This window comes from Spermophilus citellus, assembly GCF_964194105.1.
Source record: "Spermophilus citellus genome assembly, chromosome: 8".
NCBI classification, from domain to species: Eukaryota; Metazoa; Chordata; class Mammalia; order Rodentia; family Sciuridae; genus Spermophilus; species Spermophilus citellus.
This window is the reverse complement of record NC_138189.1, coordinates 29555447-29583426: the sequence shown is the minus strand read 5'-3', so window position 1 is coordinate 29583426 and position 27980 is coordinate 29555447. Positions and strand designations below refer to the sequence as shown.

Below are 27980 nucleotides of genomic sequence, written 5' to 3'. Positions count from 1 at the left end.
TGAAGACTTGTCAAAAGGTGCCTTCTCCCTCTGCTAAAATATAAATAAAAAAAAATGAGGATGGAAAAAAATAGCTACTGTATGACCAGAATTTGAGAAAGGTTTTGTGATGACTGTATTCAACTGGGACACTCAAATGTCACCTGCAAATGGGGGCTATTTCCCATTCTGTTTATTGAAGGACTAATCCTTTTGGGTGATTTCCACTGCTGGAAGTAATCAGACAGCCACAATTTAGCAGAAAAGAATGCTTAGCCAAGTATAGCTCATCCAGTAAATTCTGAAGCCTCCTCAAATGGCACTACTTTATCTTCAGAAAAAAAATTAGGAAATTTGTGTATAAGTACAAATCAAAGGAAGAACAACAGGACCACCTTGGGAAGTTAGGCCAAAAAATTCCAAAAGAGCCACTCCAGGCTGCAGAAACTGAGCTGAGGTTTACAATTAAACTGGAACAATGAAGTAAACTGGGGCAATGAAGGTCAATTATGACATAATACCTTCCTTTTGTCTTTTATCTCTAACTTCCTTCCGCTTCTATAAACTGGCTCACTCACATGGATGGGAGATGGATGATGTAACATGTTTATATTACTTTCAGAGAATATCAATTTGATAAGGTCTGTCCAGGCTTTTGATGGACAGCAGAGAAATGTAAAGTGACTAAACAGATTGGAGTCCTGGCCTTAGCCGAAATGATGTGTGATTCAATGAAGAGATGTGCACTTCCCTGTAGAAAGCAGCATCCATTTGATTAGCAGAAAATGGGAAAGGGGTGATTAGTTGACAATGTGCAGAGAAGACCAAGGGCATCACAACAAATCTTGTCAATTACAAATCCAGTGATGTCATCCATAGGGAGAAATGCATTTTGAGACTGAGCAGGCAGAGAGTTGGGAGAAAAAAAAAGTAGGGACAAAAAGGAGACTGGGCTGGAGGGAACAGGAGGGCTGTGGTGAGATGGCAAATAGTGCAAGAAAGGTAGCAGGTGGCACCGATGGACCGTCAGTGTGGATGAGGATGGCCCAACTGAATAATAGTAACGTCAAGCTAACACAAAGCTCACAGAATCTAACTACTTTAATGTGCATAGAGAACGTAATTTCTTTATTTTGTCTGAAGTTAGTTTTAGTTTCTGGCCCATGTTTCCATCCTTTGCCAAAGAGGATAAAGTGAACTTTTAGTTCTACTTTGTTTAAACCTTAGTTCAAAATGGTGTTTTTATGGAGTTTATTTGAGAGCTCATTCTGTCTTGGACCAAGGCACCAAGTCTCTCTAAAGTCATGGCTTCTCCCTCTCCTGGGATGACATTTGGGTTACTTCATATCACGGGGAGAGAAATAAGAGTTCTTAGGCACAGGCTCTGGTGATGCCCACTGATTGCCTGCCAGTCACGGCTGGAGTCGGGGCAGATAAAACCCAAGTGCTGGCTTTCCTTCTCAGCTTGCTCAGAGCCTGGTGTTCTGTAGCTGATGCATCCCAGACTTCTCCTTTCTAGATGAAGAGCTCCAGACTTCTGCCCATGTGCCATCCCACTGTAACCCCAGCCTTTTGTGTGGTCATGTCTCTGCCATGGGGTCTGGCGGAGACTCTCAACTCAGTATGTGTGACACATAGTAACTGAAGGCAGCCTGGGAGAGTTTAGCCTTAGGGTCTCCAGTGCCACAACCACCATGTGACCAGCCCCAGGAGGCTCAGCGGTGGGGGCTTCCTATGCATACGGCAGAGGCAAGCTGTGCTAAGAGTTGCCCATTTACTGGCTTACTTTTGCCTACTAATGTACCTCTCCTCTTCTGAAGCAAAGCTCAGAGAAAGGAAATGGGGAAGCAAACCTGAACTTTGCCTTCATTTTTTCCTCCTCCTTTCATTTTTTTTTTTAAATGTCTAGCCCTGTCTTGTGAACAAACTGTACCTTTTCTGTACATTTAGATCTCCAGGGACAGAGGGCTACAGAATAGGCTGATGTGCCAAAAGAGTGATAAAAATAATTGAGGGATCTTCTCTTAAGCTAACATCCTGATTCTGGATTTTATGGTTGGACTGTATCCCACGAAATTCATGTGTTGGAAACTTAATCTCCAACTGGACAATTGGGAGGTGGGGTCTCTTGGGAGGTGTCAGTTCATAAGGGCTCTTCTCTCACGAATGGATTAATGCTGCTCTGAAAAGGGGCAGAAAGCAGGAGTTTGTTTCTTTTATCCTTCCATGTTCTACCATGTGAGGACAGAGTGATCCTCCTGTCCAGAGAATCAGTGTTCGGGTGCCATGTTGGAGACAGAGACTGGACCCTCACCAGGCACCACCTCTGGGGGCACCTTGACTTTGGACTTTACAGCCTCTAGAACCATGATACAACAAAATTTCTGTTCATTCATAGATTACTCAGTCTCAGGTATTCTGTCACAGAAGTACCATGGTGTACTTTGGTCTGAACTTCTGGTTTAGTTTTGCTAAATAATCTCTTCTTAAAAAGAAGACAATAAATATTTCCTGGATATTCTTCCCATTCACATGCATTCTTTACCACATGCTGAACAACCTTCACACAGACCTTAGAATGACCAGAATAAAGATCTTTTATTATACCCAAGAAAGCCAAAGATAAACATTCATGATAGCTAGGCACAACAACTTGGGAAACTGAGGTAGGAGGTTGCAAATTTGAGGCCAGCCTTGGCATCTTAGTGAGATCCTGTCTCAAAAACAAACAAATAAATAAAATAAATAAAAATAAATAGACTGAGGATGTAGCTCAGTGGCAGAGCACCTCTGGGTTCAATCCCTAGTTCTCAAAAAAGAAAAAAATGTGCATTAATAATTTCATATTGTACTAAGTTCTGGATGAGGAGGAAGAATTAAAAGGGTAAAAGAGAAGGAAATTGATATTGGCTAAATTCCATCCACTTGACAAGGCACTTTTTAAAAAATCTCTTACAACCTTCTTGGAAAATAATCACTAACCAATTCATTTACAGAGGAGTCAACTGTGTATGAAAGAGATCAAACAATGTGCTCAGAATCATAGGATTGTAATCTGCAGATTCAGGATTTGAACACCAGAATATATAACAGAAAAATTCATGCTGTTTCCCCTATATGCTTCAATGGATGTAAGAGGCTGCACTGTATTGAATCTAAAATAGCTTCAGTGCTGGAGCTGATCCAGTATTATACATATCACTAAAAAAGAAATGTGCTGCCAAATACACAATGCACACCACTTATTTGTAAGATGAATTCCAAATTCAGAGATATAAAAAAATGCGAAAAGCCATGCATCTGAGAATCAATTAAATCTGGGAAGTACCATGTCAGATAGGATTGTTTAAAGCAGCGCTGTATGGCCTGACCAGAGCAAAATCATGGCAAGAGCAGGGAGAAATCAGAAAAAGGTCCCCTTAGCCATTCAGCTATTAAGAAGTGGAAGATTGAGCAAAGCCAGAGACTTGTGAAATGCAAAGAAAATTTGCATTTACTTCTAAGAAATCTGCAGCAGATGAATCAATGGGGACAGCAACAGATTAGGCCCAGGGTGTAAAGGGTGGAAGAAGGAATTATGAGCCAAGAGTTGAAAGTCTTGAAGGCTGGGAATAGTGGCAGTTGGGAAACTAGGAAAATGGGAAGAGGAATGAGTTCTGTTTTGAACACATTAACATTCAAAACGTGCAGTTATCCTTATGCAACTATGAAGGGAAGAGAGGAGATGCTGATGCAGGGATGTCACCGTAAAGACTTCTGCTTAAGAAGATCAGTGCTCTAATTGTGGCTCGTGGGAGGCGGGAGATGAGCAGGAGGACAGGGCTGGACCTGTGCTGCCAAAGGAAACATGGACAGATGGGACATTAGTGAAGAAGACAGGACCAACCCCAGACCCAAGAAGTCTGGTGGCACCTTCACCCAGGATGAGCATCCACCCCTTCTGGTGCCTCCAGCAGTCATTACGATGCCATCCTGAGGCAGAAAGCAGGATTTTCCTGTGGCAGGTGTGAGGGTTTCACTCTCACACTTCTCTATGCACCTGGGAAGCCAGCAGGCCCCATAGAGTGAAGGGGAAGGGCTGCAGCTGACACATGGGAGGATTTCTCCCTGGAAGACCACACTATTACACTTAATTGCAAAGGCATACAAGAAAATCACTTTTGAAAGCTATGTTTAGCAAAAGTGCAAAAGGAAACAAACGGCACCTATCAAGACAAGGACTGTTAACATTTAGAAATAAAAGCCGTGAGAGTTATCAGCATGAGCCTCTCCCGATTTCAGATCATTTCAGTAATCAATACAGCAGGCGGATGATTGCCGACTGTTTTAGTCTTTTTTGCCTCATACATGACAGCCATTCAGTCATGATTCCACAGAATTTTTGAAAACTGCATTATTTTAGGTCCTGCATCCTATTAATGTAATGTTCAAAAGTAATCAAATAAAAAGTTACTATTTTGATAAGTGAAATAACGATTTTCTTAATCATGTTCTGAGCTTTTTCTTTTTTAACATGTAAAAGTGAATTTTATTCCAACTATCTCTCTTCTAGTTACTTTCTCTTTTGCATTCTTTTGGATACCTGTCACTGGGAAATCAGGCTTTGAGATGGCCTTTGAAGGACAGGGATAAGGATGGCTGGGGGTGAAAGGGTATGTCTGATAGGAGGGGAAAATTGAAATGCGTACAGAGAATGAGATCTCAGAGTCCAAAACGAGCCATGGGCCAGCTGTGTTCCAAGGACAGGCTAACAATGGCCTGACTGCTAATGTTAGGAGGAATAGCAGAAAAGCTGGAGAAATAGCTAGGCTCATATTAAAACCCTGGAGGCCATGGATGCCATTCAACACCTAAAGGAACCCACAATATGACCTTTCAAGAGGATGCTCTGGTGGTGGTGTATAGAAAGACTCAAGTAGGGTGCTGGTGGTGGGTGGTTCTGCTAAGCACATTTTTCTAAAACCCTACTCAACATGGAACTCTGTTCCAGGCCCTGGGAACTTAAAAACAAAAGAGTTCCTTCCTTACAGACTGTGGCCTGGTGGGGGTAAGCAGGAAGAGACCTGTTAAGGTGCTATATCTTCATTCACTACTTGCAGCCCTGCAGGTTAGAGCGGGGTCTGAGCAGCAGGAATAGAGAGGAGATTTGAAAGCAAGAACAGGTGGTATCTGGGGAAGAATCATCAGCCTTTTATCTATTGGGTCCCACACCACATGCTTTCGCCCCAGTCTGCTTTTCTTTTTCTCAGTTCATTCCCCTTCTTCTTATTTTTCTATCCTCTTTGTAGCCAAAGGCACTTAGTGAACACCAGCAAATTAAATGCCACGTTTAAACGCTGTGCCTTTTTCTGAATCCACGGGCGTTCATCACTTTGAGAGGGCTTGGTGTTCTTTCCACTGTTGTTTTCCTCTCTGAGTAGTCACTCTATAGGTCACACGCAGAATTAATTGAAGTTCACATAATCAGACTGGCGCATTTTCATTAAACATCTGAGTTTAAATGAAAGAAACAAAGGCAATGCCACAGAATGGCCCACTAAACAGGCACGTAGATCAAAGGCACATGGGCTGGCTTAACATACTACTTGCATGTTTATCAATCTAATTTAAGAAAACTTTTATTAAATGGCTTATGATGTACCAGCTGCTTAACTGATCATTGGGATGAGCTGAATAAGACACACGTGCAGTGTGAGGAAGCGCCCACCAAATGACATCTCATTCTCTCCATTGCTCATGTTAGAGCCTGCCATGACCACTTCTTGTTCCACCATTCCTCCCTGTTCAAAGTGCCTAAACAAGCCTCTGAAAGTCTTATCATGTTGCTCTTTTCCTCTCATTCAGTGAAATTCCATGTCCTTAATCTTGGCCCGTAAGGTCCCTTATGACCCAACTTTGATGTCAACTGTAATTCTTTCCCTCACTCCACTCATTCTTGGCTTCTTTACTTTTCTTAGGATGTTCTAAACCCACTCCTGTCTCAGATCCTTTTCCTTGTTCCTTACATCTGGAATTCTCCTTCCCTTGACATCTACATGATTTGCTGTCACCTTCTGCAGATTTCTGTTCAAGTTCTTTTTTGGACCACCTGGCATTCCCTAAACCCCCTTACCCTACTTTGTTTTTCATCAAAGCATTTATGGGATAAGCTGCACTTATTACTGCTGCAATATATCCGTTTATTATCTGTATCCCTCAACAACACTGAAAACTTTACAGAAGAGGGCCTTTAGGGTTTGCTCCTGTAGTCCCAGAGTTTAGAATGTTGACCAGCATGTGGTCAGTGCTCAACACACACTTTTAAAATATACTGAATGATTGGTAGTTATGCACAGAATTTTAGAGGAACAATAAGAAGGGCATATGTCACATCCTGGGATTAGAGAAAGTTTTCTTAAGGAAATGATTCTTGGACTGAGTCCTCTTTTTGTGTGTTCATTCCTCATTCATTAGTAAAGTCTTACAAACTTTTCCTAGGTACCAGGTACTATTCTAGAGACATGAATGTAGTTGCCATGAAGGCAGACAAGCCCTTGTTCTTGTGGGAGAAAGAAAATAAGCAAGCCAATCCATCAGCAAACAAGAAAGATATCTGAGACTGACACATGCTATGCAAAGAACTGAAAATACTGCATCATAGGGGCTGGGGATGTGGCTCAAGCGGTAGCGCGCTCCCCTGGCATGCGTGCGGCCCGGGTTCGATCCTCAGCACCACATACAAACAAAGATGTTGTGTCCACCAAAAACTAAAAAGTAAATATTAAAAAAAACACACACTCTCTTTAAAAAAAATACTGCATCATAAAATATCTATGTTGTGACTTCAGACTGTATCATCAGAGAATCATCTCTAGGAAATGACATTTCAGTGGAGACCCGAGGGACAATTAGAAAGCAGGCCTATGAGGATGAAGAGCTAAGTATTCCTGACACGGATCATGGCTGAAGGAAAGAGCCAAAGCAGCACAAGAGGCGGCAGAGCAGTGGGCCAGGAAGAGAGGAGAGCAACTTGAGATCAGGTCGGAGGATGCAGGAGGTGGCATAGGGGAGGAGCCAGATGGAAAACACTGCAGGTGGAGGGACTAAACCTGCAAATATGAGCAAACAGAGGCAGGTACCAAATAGACTGGTGTGTGTAAGTGACTTGGAAATGGATTTCTTCTGTGTGCAGGGCACAAGCAAAGATGGAATCTGGGATACTGTGAGGTGAACTGGCTTCTCAGGAAGCTTCTGGCACATATTTTATTGCCGCTGAGGAGAGAGAACAATCTCGCTGGAAAATATAGCTTCAGGGAAAAGCTCCATAAATAACCTACTATAAAAGTCTAGAGTAAGAAGTACAGTCTTAGAAGGTTCAGATGTTATGTATTTGAGCTCCTGCTGAGCTTACAACCGGTAAGCAAAAGCAACCTTGCAAGGTTTACTTATTCTAAACACCATCTTGGACCTGTAAGGAGTGACAATCCCTAGTATAAATACTGAGCTGAAGGATGGGCCAATTAACTTACTCTGGGTTCCTAGTCCATGTCTTTTTTCCAGGATCTCACCGACTGACCCAGTACACCTGTCTAGAATGATTCTTGCCCTCAATTTATTCTACAGGCTTTGCCTTCTGCAATTTCTTTCGGGCTCTCTTGTATTCTCCTGTGCCCACCTCTAATTTGGAAATTATACTTTTTTTCCCCTCAGCAAATCCTTGTCAATACTGTGTTCTATGGAGGCCAGCCAACAACCTCCTCTATTTAATAACAAGAAGGATGCAAAACAAACTCAAAGATGGGATTAATATGCTTGGACACATTTCTTTTTCTATAGCAACAGAGTCCCGAAGGAGTGTCCAAGTCGTCGGGAATCCTGACAGATTGGAAGTTTTGTAACAATCGGGACCCTGTTATCAGTAGAACCAGATTCCTCCGAGAAGGCAGTGCTGAATTCATGACAAGGAATTTAATTTAGGCTCACAATTTATCAAGTAAATGGTGACTTATGAGTAACTATTCACTATGTGTGTCATACGGCCTGCTGCTGACACTGTGCTCTGAGACTGAGGTCATTTAGAGACAATTATTTTATACATCATATTAGAACACATCATGAGGTATACCAAGATAAAATATTTATCTAAGAGGCAACAAATGAAGGGTGACATTTTCATCCATTAACAATGGTACATTTTCCATTCTTGTACCATAAACCCTATTACATATGCATCACTTGGCAATGTTGATGTGCAGTTGAGGTAGTACCAGAGACTTAAGATTTCCATTGTAAGTGCAAATGGTGGCCAGCTGAAAAATTCTGAATAGATACTATTATCTTCTTCAGGAGCCATTTCCTTTTTCAAGTTTTGAATGTCCAAGATGCATTCAATGTTTTCAAGTACGGTTTGTTTTTCCCCAGGTGCAAAATCTACAGTGTATAAAAACCATATGAACTTTAGCAATGACATGGGAAGTTACTGTCAGGCTGATACACACATACACACATAAAAGCTGTTTTAGTCAGCTCTTCTTTGCTGTGATCAAAATATCTGTCATGAACAACTCAGAAGAGGGGAAATTTATTTTAGCTCATAGTTCCAGAGGTTTAGTTCATGGTGGGCCAACTCCACTGCTTTGGGCCCAAGGAGAGGCAGCACATCATGGTGCTACTTCATTCATAGTGGCCAGGAAGGAGAGGCAAGGGAGAAGGGGCCATTGGGAAGATGAACTCTTCCATTGCATGCCCCAGTGACTCACCTCCTTCAGCCACACCCACCTGCCTTCAGGTGCCACCCAGTCAGTCCATTCAAACTAGAATGGACTTAAAAGGTTACAACTCTCATTAATCATTTTGCCTCTGAATGTTCCTACATTAACACAGGAGCTTTTGGGGGATACCTCATATTCAAACCTTAATACACCCCCCCATACACACACACACTTTTGGGTAAATGGTAAAGCCCTGAAATACTCAGAAAAAAGAATATTCTACAATGTGAATTAAAAACCAGAAGGCAGTTAGAAGGCAAGAGCTGGCCAGGCTGCTGAAAAAGAAATACTTTCAAAAAGTTGGCCCTGCCTTTAGATGCAGAACATCCCAGAAGACCACAGCTTAAAATTTAAGGGCAGGTGCTCAGTGACCTATCTTTTTGATAGTAGAGACTGTTAAAAAGCAAATGAATATGGTTTTTTTTAAAAAAAGATGGCCAGTACCAGGCAGGGTCCAAGAATCACAGCAAAAAATTAAAAAAAAAATTAAAAATAACTTTTATTTCCATTTTACAATTTTCTTTTATACCCATCCTAATAGAAATGAACATTTTCAGGGCTTACAACTTGTATTTTACCACACTTGAATTCTAAAAAGAAACAAACGACTACTTATTCAGCTGATATAATTAAAAATGAAATTAGCATTAGAGTTACCTGAAATTCCAGTCCATAGTTTTCTCTGCAGAATTCTCTCAGTTTAGGATATACATTTTCTCTCAGTGCCCGTCTTTCTGCTCCCGTGTCTACAGTAGAAAAACAAACATATACAAGTGAGGTATGCCCACATATTTCTGGAAAATAATAAAAACTTAAATATTAATGTTAATATATGAAATTGGGGTGCTAAGTTTTGAAGTGGTGGGATATTGGGCTGCTGGGATAATTCCCCAGAGATCCACCCAGTAGGCATGTATAAGTAGCACACAGGATGGACGAGAGCCTCACTGGTCCATTTTCTGTGCAGGATTGAGAACCGAGTTGATTCTTTATGCCCACATTGGAGTTTATCAAACTTTTAAATAGTCATGACCACCCTGTCTTTGGGGGAAGTAGGTGACATTATAGATTCCCCTGTTTTAGCTCAATGACATGCAAAAATTTCAACTCACACATGCATTGATTTAGTTATTGATGTACCAAAAATCCACACCATATATTTTCCTGTAGAGATTAGAAATAATGCAACGTTTACAAATTTGACACAGTATCCAGGCAATCAGCATAAAAATTTATGAGAGACCAATAGTGGAAGCAAACATGAAAAACTAGCAGATCCCACCCTCTGTAGATTCAATGGGGCAAGGGTTTAACAGGAACATCTCACATTTTAGGTTTAGGGACTTTGTTATATTAAGAATGGTTATTTTTTTTAATGTGCCACATCATGCAAAAGTTCTGAAATAAAATATTTTTATCCTGTCATTAGAAAATATGAGACAAAGAACCTGAAACCAGAATTAGAGAACAAACCCACACGCATTTAATGTTGAACATTTTGCACAGAAAGGAATTCCCAAGCCTCCTGTGCTGAATGCCATGATTCTCTTGCATCCATGGTGACACTCTAGAAGTATTACAGCCAAAGAGGGGTGTCCTTGCCCCATGAACTCCAGTGAACCATTGGAAAGTTTTTTTTTTCCTTTCAAAAATTAAGTGAATGTGTTATCTCATGAAAAGTGTCCTTTGCTAAATGTACCTTAATCCCAGCTGAAATGATGGAACATCTGCAGGGCACATTTACAATGCAGATAAGAACTCAAAAGAATTTCCTTCTTATTCTCAAGCACATCTGCCCATGAAATATTTAACCATAAGCTGTGGTGACCCACTCTATTTTCCTACTATTCTTAAGCCTATTTTGAGAAGAAACAAAGAACCACTTTCAAGAGTCTGAAATGTAGCTACAGCCCAGCAGAGTGGCAGGCACCAGAGTTTAGATGAAAATCAGTCAGAAGAAGAGAGAGCTTCAGATTCCTCTGATACCTAAACTGGGTCTTTCCACACAGTAGATATCCAATGTGGTCCTGAGCCCAAAGGGCAAACAGAAAACCAGGCTGATGGGGCCCTGTGGTGTCACGGCATTGCCAGACACAGCACATTAAGCTTTTATATCATTTACATAATCTTGGGATCAGATACCTATCCTCTCTTGCCCCATTTAAAAAGCTGAAAACACTGACTTTATATTAAACCTGCTAATAGTCAATCTCTCTAAAAGGTCTTGACAGATTTTTTAAAATCCAAAGAACTACAACAACAAAAGTCATTTAAAAAACAAATACTTCCATATATGGAAGTTGGGACTATATTCAACAGGTCTGAGTGTTCTGAAATTCTAAAGTTAGTATTTGATACATGAAATAACTATGGAATGATAGAAGGAACAGAAATTTCTTGTTTCTTAAAAAAAATCTAATTATAATTCTTATTACTGAGTACTGAGGCCTGCATGTGCAAAAGTGAGGAGGAAAAGACAGAAATATAGTACTCAATCACTAATATTTACTAATAGTGAATAGTCTTACTATAATCTGGTAGTGTGCTAAGCAAGCCTATGTGGTTTTTTTTCCCTTGGTCATTTCTGATGACAACCATATGAAATAGGTGAAATTTTTATTCTGTTCTTTTGATAGAAGAAACTAAAGACAGAGGGATTAAGAAACTGGCCAGGTTATATGGTCACTAGTTTAGACAACTCAGATTGGAAGCCATGCATTGCTCTGCTTTACCCCGGAGACAGGCAACTACAAAAAGAATCAACCTTTGAAAGCAATGAATACAATAGCTATAAAAAATGGCTAAGGGTCGTAGAAATTCTAATGTGTCCAATAAATAAATTTGGGGTATCCTTGATGGATTCTTCTTTCTCTTTTACAAACTCCTACCATAGCCAATCCATCAAGATCTTCCTCTAAACAAATCCTGAAGTGATCCAGCTCTTCCCTCTGCTACTGGATGCAAGCCAAATCCCCCTCTCAACTGGACTGGATCCCTGTTTCATATTTGTTTTCTTCAATCCATTCCACACAGAGCTGCCAGAAGGACCTTTTCAACATGTAAATCTGATCACATCATTACTATCTTTCAAACCCTCCAACAGCTTTGCATGAAACTTGGACGGAAATCCACACTCTTTCTGTTGAAAGCTTTCACCTTCTCCAAGTTCATCTCCTACTACTTCCCTGTTTATGCCACCCCAGCAGGGCTGGCCTCCAGCAGGTTCCCCGATTACAGTCCCACTAATGGGCCTTTGCTCTTGCTGTATCTTCCTCCCACAACCCTGAGTCCTGGATCTGCTTGAGGCATCTCTGGACACTGGAGTGTCCCCTTTAGTTCACCTTCTCAGAGAGGCCTTCCCCAAGCACTCTCTCCACAGCAGCCTCTGAACCACTGTCCACTACCTTCTTTTAAATTTTCCATACAACTCATCACTATGGTTGCTGTTTGTTTACTATCTTCCCCACAAAAATGTGAGCTCAACAGGAGTTGGAATCTTCTGCCTCATTGGCTGGTGCCTCCCCAGTGATTAGAGTCATGATCAATGAGAGTGAATGAAAAGCCCACACATGACGGTGACAAACCACACCCTGGCCTTACTACCCACCCGACAATAACCTCCCGGAGCACAGAGGCCTCCTAAGATACAATTCGTCATTGGGAAGATATAAAAACAAGACTGAGATTCTGGAAAATAAATGATGGGGTTTAGATATTTAGTGTCATAAGGTAAATGAAGAGTGAAATATGAATTTCAGATTTCCATATTTCTAGCAGAATATGAGTATTTTCTTATCAAGCTATTTTGAACCTTGCTAAATATGTGAAGGAAGTACCCAGACCATACCTGGTACACATTCTGGTGCTCTTATTTTATGAGAATGAATCATATTTCCCTATATTTGTATTAATATGTGATGATTGGTTCTGGAAATGGAAAAGTAATTGAGATAGAATGGATTAATTGTGATGGATGACAGATAAGCTGGCTTAATTAAATAAAACCCCCCCTGATTCATACCGATGGCAAATCCGGATGGCTGGCAATTAAAAACACTTGAATGTCAGAGACAGGAAAAATTAACTTGCAGAATCTCACACATAAAAAGGGACCTCTTCAAGTATAGATCAGACGAGGTGCGTCACCATGTATTTTTTATACATAGTCAGTACATCCATTTGAATCTGCTCTGCTCCTTAGTGCTTTGAAAAGGTGCATTAACACTTTGGCTGTGCTATTAGGTTTCTGAGCAGTTGCTTTCTAAATGATTCTTTGGTGATCTCAGAGTAAGTGAAAGTCTGTATGCAGTGTCTGAATTACCCACAGGAAGTATATTAGTTGGGGAGAATTATTAATCAAAACCAAGAACCTTGAAACATCTTGATATAACTTCAGAAGGGTTTAGATTAATTCTGAATGCTTATTAAACATAAAAGGGTGTTGAATGACCATATTGGAGAGCAACTTCACCCAACTCCTGCCTTGCCCAGTAGAAGGCCATAGACATTAGATTAAGTCATTTTTCTGACTGTTGGCAGCTCAGAAAATGTGTTTAGGATCCATGACACATACTCTGCTAAGTTTGTCACATTAGCTCAGTGTCCCAGGTTTCCACGTTTTTGCTCTTGCTTAGATTTTCTCTCTCATAGCTTCTTAGCCAATGATCTTATGGATAGTATATCTGGCTTTTTGTGGTTCTTATTTGGATTAACTCCTTGTTTGTACATTCCCAAAACTATGTCTCCTCTCCATGGCCCTCTGAAAAATTCTCTAAACCCAACCAGCCACACTCACCCCTCCACATTCAAATCTTGTCAATTTTATGTCATAAACATCTTTTTATCCCACTGTTTTCACACCCATCTTCTCTCAACTCCAGTTCTGTTCGTCTAACCCATTATCTGTCCCTCACTCACCACAGGCTAATGCACCATAGAGCTACTGGAGATAAATTCCAAGACAAAACAAAAGCAAAAATGATTCTGATCAATAGCCTTTGGTGGGCCAGAGGACAAAGGCTAGAATGCTTAGCAGCTATCAATACTGACAACCACAGATGTCTGTTTCTTTTCTATTCTTCCAGGTTTTCTTCCCATTTCTACCTAACAAACATTCAAAATTTAAATTAAATATTTTGACACTAGAAAAGTAATGAATTGGACTCATTCAGTGATGACTGTGAAAATGTTGCATTCTTTCATTTTATCCCCACAAGCTTATTATGAGACAAATATGACTTGCCTATTTTGCAGAAGAGGAGACAGAGCTTTTAAGTCGCTCACTCAAGGCCACACAGCTAAGCTCCACCTTTGGCTGTTCACCATAAATCTTCTCAGAGTCTGAGTTGTCAGATGTCACTTGGCTGGAGCCCTGTCCTCACATAAGACACTTTTTATGCTCAGAAGCTCCTGTCAATTGTACCCCTTTGTGTGACTCCTACTCTTCTGAGTCTCAGTCATGCTGCAGGAACTCCTGCTAGGAACAGGCATGCCCTGTCTTGGCCACCCCACAGCACTCTGCTCACTCCTGTGTGACATCTCATGCTGGATCTCCTGTAGTTTATTGTAGTTATTATTTTTAGTTTGTCTCCCCCATTGGACTGTGAATTCATGGAAGATAGAGACTTTTTCATCCATCTTTACATCTTCACAGAAATCAATGATTCCCAGAACATAATTCACATAAGTAAATGGGCGAGTAGAAGCTATTATAGTCAAAACATTAACTGACTAGAAGACTAATTTGTCTTCAAAAATTAATATGAAAAAAATCCAGTATAATTTTCAAGTATATTGACTATGCTGACAGCTTGAATGGTCCTGTGTGAATCTAAGGTGATGTTACAAAATACACAATGGAGTAAGGCACTGTGAGGAGTGGATTCTCTCCCAAAGGCACAATAATCAAACATGACATTATCAAAATAAGGATTTTAAAGCTCTGGAATCAACTAGAGACTAAAGTCATAAAAACTGAGAAAGGATTATTCTTGAAATAATTTGTCCCCAGCGCCCCCCCCCCCTCCTCTCCCTGTTTCCCAGCCGCTGTGAAGTAAGCACCTCTCACCTCCCAATGCTGTTCTGTCTCACTTCAGGCTCAAAGTAACAGCCAGCCGATCATGCACTGAAACCTCTGAAACCAGGAATCCAAATAAATCTTCTCTCCATGGTTTTTCTCAGGTGTTTTTGATTCAGTGATGAAAATCTGACTAACATACTATGTTTAAAAAGGGAGAATGAACAGATCCCAAGATACCTATGAAACAACATCAACCATACTGATCTATAAAGAGCCCCAGAAGGAAAGGCGGAACATAAGGGACAATTTTTTTGAAGAAATAATTGCTAAAACTTCCCTCATTTAAAAGAATATATTAGACTATACATCTAAGAAGTTCAAAGAACTCAAGCAGGATAAATACAAAGATATTTACATTTTAATGAAAGGACTTAAAATCAGCATACTATAGTGATGCATACACTTTAATGAAATATAGTCAGACTATGGAAACAAAGGTAAAGAAAAAGTCTGAACTCTAAAAGTGAATTATTACCTACTGGAGAAGAATACAATTAATGGCTACTTCTCATCGGAAGGAATGGTGGTCAAAAGGCAATGGTGCAACTTACAGTACTGAAAAAAGTAAACTAGTATCTCTATGCCCAACAGAACTATTTAAAAAATATGTGCACTCTGTGCACATATGAATATATAACTTTTTATTTATAGCTATAAGGCACCAGTTAAAAAAAATAGAAAGAAGCCCAATAAAGAACAGGAAGGGGATCAGTGGGAAGGAAGAAGGAAAAAAAGGGGGCAGTACTGGGGACTGAAGTGTAGCAAATTATGTTACATGCATTTATGAAACCAATTCTGTTTAACTACAATGCAATAAAAATGACATTAACAAGTTGAATAGTAGAGAAGATGTTACTATCATCTCTACATTAAAGAATATACTAAAGAAATTCCTTTAAGCTTAAAGGAAATGACATTAGATGCAAATATAAATGCATACAAAGGAATGAAGAACTACTCTAAGATTTCATCTAACTGTAGTCAGAATGGCAATTATCAAGAATACAAGCAGCAATAAATGTTGGTGAGGATGTGGGGGAAAAGGTAAACTCATATATGCTGGTGGGACTGCAACTTGTTTCAACCACAATGGAAAGCAGTATGGAGATTCCTCAGTAAACTTGGAATGGAACTACCATTTGACCCAGTTATCCCACTCCTAGGTCTAACACCCAAAGGACTTAAAATCAGCATACTATAGTGATGCACACTCATCAATGTTTATAGCAGCTCAATTCACAATAGCTAAGCTGTGGAACCAACCTAGATGCCCTTCAACAGATGAATGGATAAAGAAAATGTAGCAGATATACACAATGGAACATTACTCAGCCTTATAAAAGAATGAAATTATGGCATTTGCTGATAAATGAATGGAGCTGAAGACTATCATGTAAGTTGAAATAAGCCAATCCCCCAAAACCAAAGTCCAAATATTTTCTCTGATGTGCAGGTGCTAATTCACAATAAAGGGAGGTCTAGGGAAGAATAGAGGTACTTTGGATTGGACAGAAGGGAGTGAAAGGAAGAGAGGAGATATGTGGGTAGGAAGGGTAGTAGAATGAATCACATTATTACAGACATATGTTCCCATATGAATACATGACCAGTGTGATTCTATATCATGTACATCCAGAAGAAAAGTTATACTCCATTTATTTATGATGTGTTAAAATGCATTGTACTGTCATGTATAACTAAGTAGAACAAAAGAAATGCAAAAGAAAGAAAGAAATGAACACTGGAAAGGGTAAATACTTAAGTACATTTAAAAGACCATAAAAATTGCTGTGATTTGAATAAGTATCTCCCAGAGGCCTATGTGTGGCCCTACTAGAAGATGGTGGAATCTTTAAGAGGTGGAGCCTAGGGCCAGTGTTCTGGTCATTGAGGGTATGTCCTTAAAAGGGGCCTATGGAACTTGCCAATTCTCTTTTGGTTTACTGGATCCCGATGTGAGCAGCTTGGTTTGCCCCACACTCCTGCCATATGTGCTGCCCCACCAGAGGCCCATGGTAGAGGAGTCAATCAAGGACTAGGACGTCCCAAATAAACCTTCTCTAAGTTAACTGCTTCAGTTATTTCATAATAGTGGTGGAAAGCTGACTAATACAGTATACAAGTATATACTATCTATAAAAGACACTTTAAATTAAAAAACACAAACAGGTTGACAGTAAAAGGATGCAAATATACAATGTTCAGTAACCAAATGCAGACTGGATGTACTACTATCAGAAAAAAATAGGCTTTAATATTAATAGATAAAAGACAAATGATTCAGCAATTATAATGTGTACACATGTATAAATAAAACCATAAAATATACGAAGCTAAAATGGATGGGATTAAAAGGAGAAATAAATATTCCAACAAGTTTGGTAACTTTAATAACCAGTATTATTTATCTCAATGAATCATAAAGAATGAAGAGAAAATCAAAGATGTAGAATACTTAAACACAACTATCAAGCAGCCTGATCTGACCTGACATTTGTATACATTCATGGAACAACTTGACCTGACATTTATAGAATAATCCACCCAAAGACAGCAGAAACCACATTATTTTCTATTTATGGATCACTTCCCATGGTAGACCACATGCTAGACCACAAACAAGTCTCATCAGTTTAACAATATTAAAAACCATAACAAGTGTGATCTCTAACTATAACAGAATTATGTTAGAAATCAATATGAATTTGAGAAATTTCTAGATACTTGGAAATTGAATAAGATACTTCTAACATACTAATGTGCTAAAATACTTCTAAATACTTGATGCTATCACACATGTATTGAAGAAGAACACACAAATGAAAAGTAAATGTTACGAAATGATGGACATGAACACTCGTTGAAAGCTAGGAAATGCAGCGATGGCAATGGTGACAAAATAAAACCTATCTTTAAACAACTCCAGAGAAATCTCAAATCAGTAATTTAAGAGTCCACTTTCAGAAACTAGGAAGAGAAAACTGAACTCAAAGCAAGGTAAAGGAAGGAAATAATAAGGATTGGGGTATAAATCAATGAGATAAAAAGCAGAAAAAATAGGGGAAGAAAATCAAATTCAAAAGTTGGCTTTTGACAGATCAATAAAATTATAAACTGCTGGCTAGGTTGGCCAAGAAAAGGCAGCAGCAAACAGATGATCCAATTCAGGAATGACAAGGAGCCATAAGTACAAATGCTGCAGAAACTAAAAAATGATAAGAGCATATCATGCACAATAACTGTTTTTAATGAATTAGATAACTTAGGTGAAGCAGATTCCTAGAAACACACAAACTACTAAGACTGATTCAAGAAGAAAAAGAAGGCTGGCCTACACACACACACACACACACACACACACCCCAAGTGAAAAAAGCTATTAAAAAAAATCTTTCTATGAAGAAAATCCTAGGCCGAGTATATAACCAGTACATTATACAAATATTTAAAGAAGGAACCCTTTAGAAACCCTTTCAGAAAATGAGAACAGAACGTTTTAACTCATTCTGTAAGTCTATATCATCCTAAATCCAGAGTCAGACAGACTTCAAAATACAAAACAGAAGCACACAAATATCCCTCATGATATAGAAGCAAAATTCCTTAACAAAATATTAGTAAGCTGAGTGGGGGCGTGGTCCAGGATAATAAGATAACTTAATGTAAAATGCCATAGAAACAGAATAAAGAACATACCCATGTGATCACTCAATAAATGCAGAAAAACTCTGATAAAATTTAGTAGTGTTCAGGATAAAAACTCAGCAACAAGAAATAGAAGGGAATTTCCTCAGCCTCATAAAGGGCATCTACAAAGAACCGAGATCTGGTACCGTGCTTCAAGGTGTAAGACTGAATGTTACCCAGCTAGGATCAGGAACCTTTCCCTGACACTCCAGCATTTTACAGGAGGTTCCGGTCCGTATAATAAAGAAAAAAATATATCATTTTCTTCATATCATCAGTTTATCCAAATACTCTGAGGAGTTTCCACCAGGAATTAACTGTAATATTTCTACACTTCAATACATTTTAGAAGGAAAAGAATTATATAAGACAAAAATGCTGGATCTGTGTTTCTGGTAACACCGAGGAAAAGAAGCCTCCACAAAATTGCAGTAAAAGTAACACAAATTTGGCATGAAATATTTTAAAAATCTACCTTTAAAGTGTGTTGCATGGCTGAAATAAAACTAAAGACTGCACAGAGGCCAAACAGAGCAAAAGCAGGACTCCCAGAGTGGAGGGGATCCTTGAGGCCAGGTTTTAGATTCCATTGAACCCTGGGGACCTGCAGGGATCCTTTTGTCATCTGTAGGTGCACAGCAGATAGGAGACAAAGCCCGGAGCTCTAGTCCAAGTGAGAGCAGGATGACAACAGGTTTTCTAGCATGAAAGCCTTGTAAAAGGCTGTGAGGGTAAATCTCCAGGAGATCTTCTCGAGGAGAAAACCTGAAGTCACAATCATCTCCGAGATTCCTATTGTCACCACCTGCACCTCCAAAAGGCTTAGCAAGAAAATTCACTGCATTGTCAGGTCTGAAACACTCAGGCTTCATGATTTAAGCTAGTAATTTATAACTGATAACTACTCAGTATAAATTATTGTGATTTATTTTTTATCTTAAAATACTTTTGGTCGTGACTGGTATCTGAGAAGCACACTCACAATGACTTGATGAATTCCAGCAAAACAAGTGTTAAGGAATATCAAAGCACACACATGCATACACACATTACCCCCACACACACACATTACCACACCCCACAATGACTTGATGAATTCCAGCAAAACAAGTGTTAAGGAATATCAAAGTACACACATGCATACACACATTACCCCCCCCCCCCGCCCCCACACACACACCAACAGATATTCAAGCACACAGGACACCATGAGTAAGGGCCAGCTGAAACAAAAATCTAGATGACTCAAATCCAAACAGAATTAAAAATAATGAAATTATCTGGGATTCAAAACGAACATATAATTTTCTTAAAGGAATAACAGAAGGTACTGAATAAAAAAAAATAAACTGTGGAAAACAATGAAGCAGATTTGAAAAAGTAACTGAGGCAACCCATACAAATAAGAAATATGAAAAATTCAAACTCAGTGGAATATATAGTTGGAAAAAGTAAGTGAACAGCCAGACAGAATTATCTAGAATTCATTACAGCGAGAAAAAGTCATAAAAATGAGATGTTAGGAGACATAGAACATATGGAGAGAATCTGAGGTATCTTTTGAGTTCCAGAAGGATGGGTAGGAGAGATTAGAAAGGGGCAGCAACCAAAGAAATCATGGCTGAATGTTTCTCTGATCTGTTGAAAGATACTACTCTTCAGATTCACAAAAGTCAACGAATTACACACAGAATATAAATAATACCATTTTCAGCATGAAAATAAAGAATAGTAAAAATAAGATTAAAAATAGGTAGAGAAAAGAGGACTAATGGCACAACATATGCCAATTAATTACATTTTGGCTGACTTGTATTTTGGACAGAGACAAAACTGAGATACTTGTAGAAAACATTATTCAGTATTAAACAGAATGGGGCACTTCTACATATAGGAACAATTTTGAGACATGAATTAGACAAGATTTTAGAGAAGATTTGATTTTAAAATGAATAGGATTCAGATAAAAAGTAGGGAAAAAGTGATTTTTTTTCCCAGTGGAGAAAGTAGTCATAGAATTTATTATAGAAGGGAGCTAGGCTCAGTGAATAAAATTTCATATCTCCAAAGGTCTTGAACACCAGGAGTCTGGCTTTGTTGAAGTGGGCAGAGTATGAGAAATGGGTTCTTACAGAAAGGTACAGAAGGAAACACTTTGTGTGACAGATCTGTTGCAGAAGAAACCACAATGAAGTAACTGCCTTGAAAAAAATTGCATAAACCCATACATGAGAACTCAGCCTTCACCACAGCAGGAAGAGGAGGGCACAAACAGACCCCTAAGGGGAAGCTGAGTACATCAGACTCACAAGGAAGACAGGCATGACACAGCTCCTTAGAGGAACTCTGGGTTTAAAGACTGGATGGTTGAGCATAAAGTGCATGTCCCAGGACACATTGGTAAGCTTTATCAACCTCAGAGACATCCATACTATCCACTATCACTGTCATCATATCAGAGAGATTAAGTTTTCTACTTACAAATATTTTCCTTCGTAATTGATAGGTCTTTTGAGGAAAGTACTTTGCAACTATATAAATAAAGCTGTTCCTCCTCAATCTTTCATTGATGATCCTTTTCTGAATAAATTATCATGGTTCGCAAATGATGATTTCCTATTTACAAAACTTCTTTTCAACTTACCAGTTGACATTCAATTGCAAAGAAGAACTCGCTCTCTTCTCCCTATATCTACTTCCCTATGGACCTATGGGCCCACCTGTCTACCCCTCTACATATCTATTTACATTACACAACAGGAAACAGTAAAAAAAAAAAAGAAAAAGAAAAAGAAAAAAGCAGTCTTTAACTGTTATCAAATGGGAGGTAGTTTGGTTCTCACAGCTCAGGGATGATGTTCTGTTGAGTATGAATGGTTTCATCCAACAGAAAAATATTGAATGATGTCACTCTGTAATGGAATGAAACAAAGACGAGTCTACTCCATAATCCATTTTGGGCATAGCACAAATAAGAACACTGTCCAAGCCACAAACACCAAGCACATGTTGTCCCCCTCTGAAGACTGACATGAATGACTGCAGCTTCCTCTTCAGGTGTATAAGTTAGCTTTGCTCCACTCACCTCCTCCATAAGAACTGTTAAGCCAATCATAAACCTGTTCCTGTTTTCTGGTAATACCCAATCTAGAACAAAATGACATTTACTTGCAACCTCCTCCAATTAATCAAACTTAAGGCCAAACCCAGTGATGAGTACCCCTAATATCCTTGCACTGATATGCTCCACAGCTCCTCATGAATGTGCTCTCCCTCCTTGCAGAAAGCTAATAAAACCATTTTTATTCAACCACAAGAGAATCCTAGAGGGATTGCTAGGGGAAAGAAATGATTTTGTAGAACAGAAACCTGCCAGACACCACCTTAACCAAATGATCAACTAGTATTACCAGAAATGGAACAAGCCAGCATCAGATTCCTCCTGGTAAAGATGTACTGGGAAGAACACAGCATTGCTTTTGTAATATCCCTGCCAAAAACATACCTAAATCTAAACATGAAGAAACATCATAGCATACCCAAGACATTTTACAAATAGCTGTTGCATATTGCTCAAAATATCAATTTTCAATAAAAGGAAATCTAGGAACCAGTGCATTAAAAATGGCAAGATACATGACTGGTATATGGGTGTGGAGACACATGATCCAGTACCATTGGGGAAACTAGTAAATGCTAATCAGATGTACACAGTAGGTATACTGATTTAATCTTAACTTTCTGGTCTTGAGAACTGTATTTTGGACATGTAAGAGAACATACTTATTTTGAAGCAACATAGCTTGAAATATTTAGTTGAAAAGGATATACATACTTGTTAGAACTATACATTTATATGTGTCTGCACACACAGTGTGGGGGATAAAGCAAATGTGATAAAATGCTAACACTTGAGGAATCTGGATGAAGAGTGTATGGGAATTCTTTTTACTAGTCTTGCAACTTTTCTGTAAGTCTGAAATTGTAGTCAATTCTTTTCTCCTGCAGAACATATTTTGCATGAAGTTTCTGTGAACACTGAACTAAGGGGACTAGGGCATACGTAGGGACAGGTTCCTGTGAGCCTCTGGTCACATTTTTATCGATCAATGACATAATCTTATTTTATGTAATTATTTATTCAAAGGAATCTTATTCAGTATACATTGACCGACTCATGCCCAATTGAAGCTTCTCTGGCACATTTATTTTCTTCTTGAGGAACATGATAGCCTGATTCTGGTTAGCTCTCTAGTATACTATGCTTAGGGGCCATTTGAAACAGTGGAATCACCAACATAAAACAATAAGGAAACTGTGACACTAAATATATGGCAAAAAGGACATTTGTTTGCAGTATGAGAACTGAAGCATTTTAAGAAGCAGAGCACTTCCTGTCCCTCTTCAGCTGGAATGTACGTGTGGGGGAGGCATGTAGGTAAATGTGTACTGTACACACCATGAGTGCCCAATTTGGTGTTACCAAAATAAAATTTATTAGGCAGAAAAATTCCCAAATATGGAAGGTATGAATGATGAATATTTAAATCAAAAAAAGTTATTTTCCATCATTAAGACTAGAAAAATGGTAGTATAATAAAATGAATTGTGGTTACTGGGCATAGGAGTTGACCTGGGTGGAACAGTACTATTCAATTCAGGATATTATAGGATTGAAAGCTTTTCCCAGAAGTGCCTTAGAGACATTTGGAAATCTAAGAATTGATGGAGGTCAGGTCAGGTGGGAGAAGTCATAGGAATCACTGGAAAAGGAGCATTGAGTTGATTCCATGAGTAGAGCTAAGGGGGAACCAGATCATGTTGCCTAAACCATAAATTATGAGGACTAAATAATTAAAAGAAAGCAGGGCAAAAATCAAGCCTAACAAATTAGGCATGGGTCACAGTGAAACCTGTCTTTATTGTGGCATATTATTGAGGCATGTCCTGAGATAAGAAGCAGTATCAGACAGGTTTCAGTGAGGTTTAAACTTAAAATGAGAAGAAATTCACTAGTAGGAACCTTCTAAATGGAATGAGCTCCTTTAAGAGGTGGATTTGCTACTCTTGGATTCAATACAGCATCCAGCATTGCATACTGGAGTCAAAGAATCTAAGGAATACTTTGGATGATCTTTGAAAACTAGAATTTGACAAGTTATCTTGTGTCTAAATTTTTGCTCCTTTATTTGGTATCTTAACAGAAGATTTTTATACATTTCATCAGTCATGAAACTAGTGTGATGTTATCTTTAAAATGTATCAAATTTATTAAAACATCCCCCCCCCAATTTTTGTCAAACAAAACTCCTGCAATATCAAAACACAGAAAAGTAAAAGCCACATCATCTTTCCATTGCATTCCACCTTCTCCCTTAGACTGATGCTTTCTTATTAAGAGGCAACTGGTGAGAAGACACTTGGCATGTGATTCATGTTTCTTAGCTGCTCTGTTGGCAGCACATAGTCTTACCAGGCCAGGAAGTGGGCACTCAGGGCTTGAGGGTGGCCTCTTATAAAAGCACAGTCCTGGGAATGCCACACTAGGTTGTGGTCTTTGGTACTAAGGATTTATTTGAAATAATTTCAATTTTCTATCAATTAGCATCAGGCTAAGGATAAAAATTTCAATAGCACTAACCATGAGCACATCTTCTTCCAAGGGTGTGTAGAAGCCCAAAGGACCTTAGAAATGTTACAATAAAACTGGCAACTCTCACATGCCTTATTTCATCAACTCGAGGACCCTTCCGTTACTTTCCCTCACTTGACCACAGAAAGTATGCAGAGAAGGAGATTTCCTGAGATTTGAACCATATCCTTGATCTGTCTTCTACTATTTATCTAAAGCCATTTAACTGAGTTTTTGATGAGTTTAGAATAGGGAAGAGTGTTCAATAATGTTCAGTAATTGGGATGAATGTTCTGATTTTCTGAGGCTTCAATATATTTTTTTTTTAAATGCAGTGTCTTGGGCATCACATTTATTAAGTATTAACCAATACTACATGGTTTGCAATAGCTGGTTGGAATAACTGAAGACTCCGTCCATATTAATAAGAAAGCACTTTATACCCTTATCATTATTTATAAAAATAAATATTCATTCTTCATATAAATTCAATTCATTACACACTGTCAACACAATCCTCCAAATAAAAATACAATCCACTATCTGGTTAAAAAACATAAAAAATAAGTGTACAAATCACTTAGAGATGTACTTTAGCTATACTCAGAGAGGAAGACAATTTATCCATTTTGGCAACGTAAGGGGTAAATATCTATATATCACAGTTAACCCCTGTCAAAGAACTGGGAAATTAGAAGATTAAAGTTGACATTCTTGTTCTTAAAAGGAAGAGTCTTAATGAAGACACAAATAGCCACTAAAACAGTTTCTCTCTAACAATAGCATTCTGGCAACAAACATGGTTTTGATTTGCTAGATATCACTAATGAATTAAGTTATTAGAAAATATGTACTGCGTATTTGCCACATGTAAAGCACTAAGAAGATATGGAGATGAGAGAAATCTGCACCAACCTTGCAGTCAGGCAGCTCAACTTCTTATGGGCAAGAAGACAATGATACAAATAGGCGTAAAACAAGAGCGTGTGGTGCTAAATGTTATTATTTTTAATGGAGAAAGACTAAAAGACTATTTTTGACTGATTCTATGTGGGAATTTAAAGGCCAAAACAAACAAAAATCTCAGTAAGTACTAACTTATTTGAACCATTTTATTGAAAAATGGTCAGTCCCAGTGATAGCCTATTCATAATTGACTGGACATTTACCAGTTGATGACATTTTCAGAAAACAGACTTAATTTGTTTAATAGATGTTTTAGGGAATGCAGTTTGGATTCCCATATGTATCAGGATACCTCTGTGTCTTAACACTTGTTTGGATGGGAGCCTGGGGCAGGAGATGAGCTGGGTAAAATTTTTAGTCCATCTGGGCTACTAAAACAAAATATCTTAGACTGGGTAACTAAGAAATAATAAAAATTACAAGGATCCTAGAAACTATTTTCTCACAGTTTTGGAGGATGGTAAATCCATGATCAAGGTGTCAGCAGATCCCATGGTAAAGGCTCACTCTTTGCTTTGTAGATGGTACCTCTTGCTATGTGCTTGCATGGCAGACAGGACCATGCAAGCACATAGCCAGTATGCTCTATTCAACCTTTAACAAGATCACTAATCTGTAATTAGCTCCCATCAGCAGATACTATCACATTAGTGATTAAGTGTCAACATGCAAACTTGGGACGGTAGGGAGCACATCTAACCATAGTAGACTCATTGACCCTAGTTCCCTGTATGGATCTTTGGAGCACCAGGGAATTCACTCTGGCATCTCTTAAGGGAATGCACCTCTAAGGTGGGCTGAGGGGAGAACTCATCAAATGTACTAAAGCAAGGTGTCTGGAAACTGAAGGTAATTGAAGTTTGGTTTTAGCATAACTTTTTATTTTATTTTTTTTAATTAAATGCTGTGTGCTCCTGTTGAGACTTAATGAAATAATTAATCTGGAGTTTTCAATTCTGAAAATATTACAATGAAATTGATAATGGTACATTAAAATAGGTTGGAAATCACAATCTAGCACCTATACATATTATTATTTTCATTAAACCTAATTAATATTACACTATGCTTACTATAATTATATTATTCTCATTATAAAACATTTATATGATATACACTGTTTTTGTATATCAAAAAGAGATGATGTACAAGATGGGATAACTGAAATGCTTCTCTCAGAGGAACTTTTGAGTGAAAGAGTCCACTCACATTCAGACAGGGTTTCCCATTTTTTCAAGAAATGGCATAAACTTCAGTAAAAAGTTCAAGATGTAACCTATACCAAAATGTAGGATGGATGGAACCTTCATTTTAGTGTTTTGAAGTAAGTTTAAACACTTTGATAGTTACATGTTTATGGATGTTTTCATCACCCAGTAACTTATCTTAGTCATAATGCATCATATGAAGAGCACTGATCCATTTGTATACAAAAGAAAATGGAAAAACAAATGTTTTTGGTAAAGCTATTCTCTCACTAATGCATTTATAAATAATACATTATTATTACTATTATTATTAGTGTAGACTTCTAAATACTACTCAAAACTAAAGGTTGGGAAGGTTTCCTTCTAATCCATTAAAAGATATTTTCACTTTACTTTTTCCCAAAGTATCAATATTGAATGTTATAAAAATACTTTTAGCATTTGCTTTCAAATAAAATATTCAACACTCAATGCTTTCATGGAACATTTTCCCTTAAAAATCCATTATGCTAAAAGTAAATATCTACACGGAACCCACTAGACTGATGTAATTAAAATTAAATTTACAAAAAGGTAATGGAGATTATATCAGCAATGGTATGCAATTCAAATGTAACAGCTGAATCATTGTGGATTTTTCCCCCCATATAATCCTATCTGGGATGAACAGAATGCTGCTTTTTCAAAGTTTTTTTTTTAATTCTTAGATCAGATTATTATTTTTATCATGGCCACTTAATCATTTTATGACAAATTATTAATGCAAGAAAATCAAAGAGATGCAAAAGCAAGAAAAGCCATAGACACATTCATCTGTAATTGCTGAACCAGCCACTCAGGCTGGCTGACTGATGAATGTGGGAAACTTGAAAACATTTCCTGGGTTGATTTCGGGCCTATAAAGATAAAGGCTATATATATAACATTAGCCCAAGGATCCCTGTGATTCCCGTTAGGTTTGCTCGAGGAGATTCCACACTAGACGATGTTGCATATTTGAAGAAGTCCTATTAAAGAAAAACCTGTTGTGTCATTTATTAAGCCTAGGACTCCTTAGCTTGACCTCTTAGAATTGCTTTTCTTCTGAAACAGCAGTACAAACTTTGGATTAAATTCAGAACAATCTCAAAAAGTCAGGAATTCATCTGAGGTGTGAAAATGATGACAGCTGAACCCATCAAACTCCCCTGACCTCTCAGGAGAGGTGTTTAGGAACCTCCTTGACTGATCCCATCTCTTTCTCTAGCCTTCAGCTTTGTCACTTCCCTCCCATCTCTGCACTTTATTTTGATTGTTCCAAAATGCGATATTTTTTCTCAAATGCCTGTATCTGACTCCTGCATGCCCTCTGTATCCCAACTGTTCCTACCTTGTCCTTTTGAATCAGTTGAAAGGCAGTTCTTTTTTTTTTTTTCCAGGAAGTCTTTTCTGCTCACTTGCAACCTCTGGGAAGGCCTACATTATATCTGCCCAACAGACTCCCAAGACTCAGTGCTTCAGATTAATGATACTCAGCTCACTTACAATCACTAAACCTTGCCCTCATCTCTAGCCTGCAGTTCTTAAGGAGAGGAACCATGTCTGTCTTGCTAGGAGCAGCAACCCCATTGCACAGCACAGGGTTAGCCAAATAATATGGTCCAATCAATATTTTCTGAACATATAATTCAAAGTTATTG

At 38.4% G+C, this 27980-nt stretch overlaps 1 protein-coding gene across 1 annotated transcript in view; it reads right to left on the bottom strand.

Moving 5' to 3' along the window:
• The window catches only part of NWD2 (NACHT and WD repeat domain containing 2), a gene marked incomplete at its 3' end in the record, with an annotated part of 150254 nt that overhangs the window by 83577 nt on the left and 38697 nt on the right, over positions 1-27980 (bottom strand). The window contains exon 2 of the mRNA XM_081304419.1: positions 9387-9475. Within this exon, the coding sequence (XP_081160545.1) occupies positions 9387-9475 (89 nt within the window). The remainder of the gene's footprint in view (positions 1-9386; positions 9476-27980) is intronic.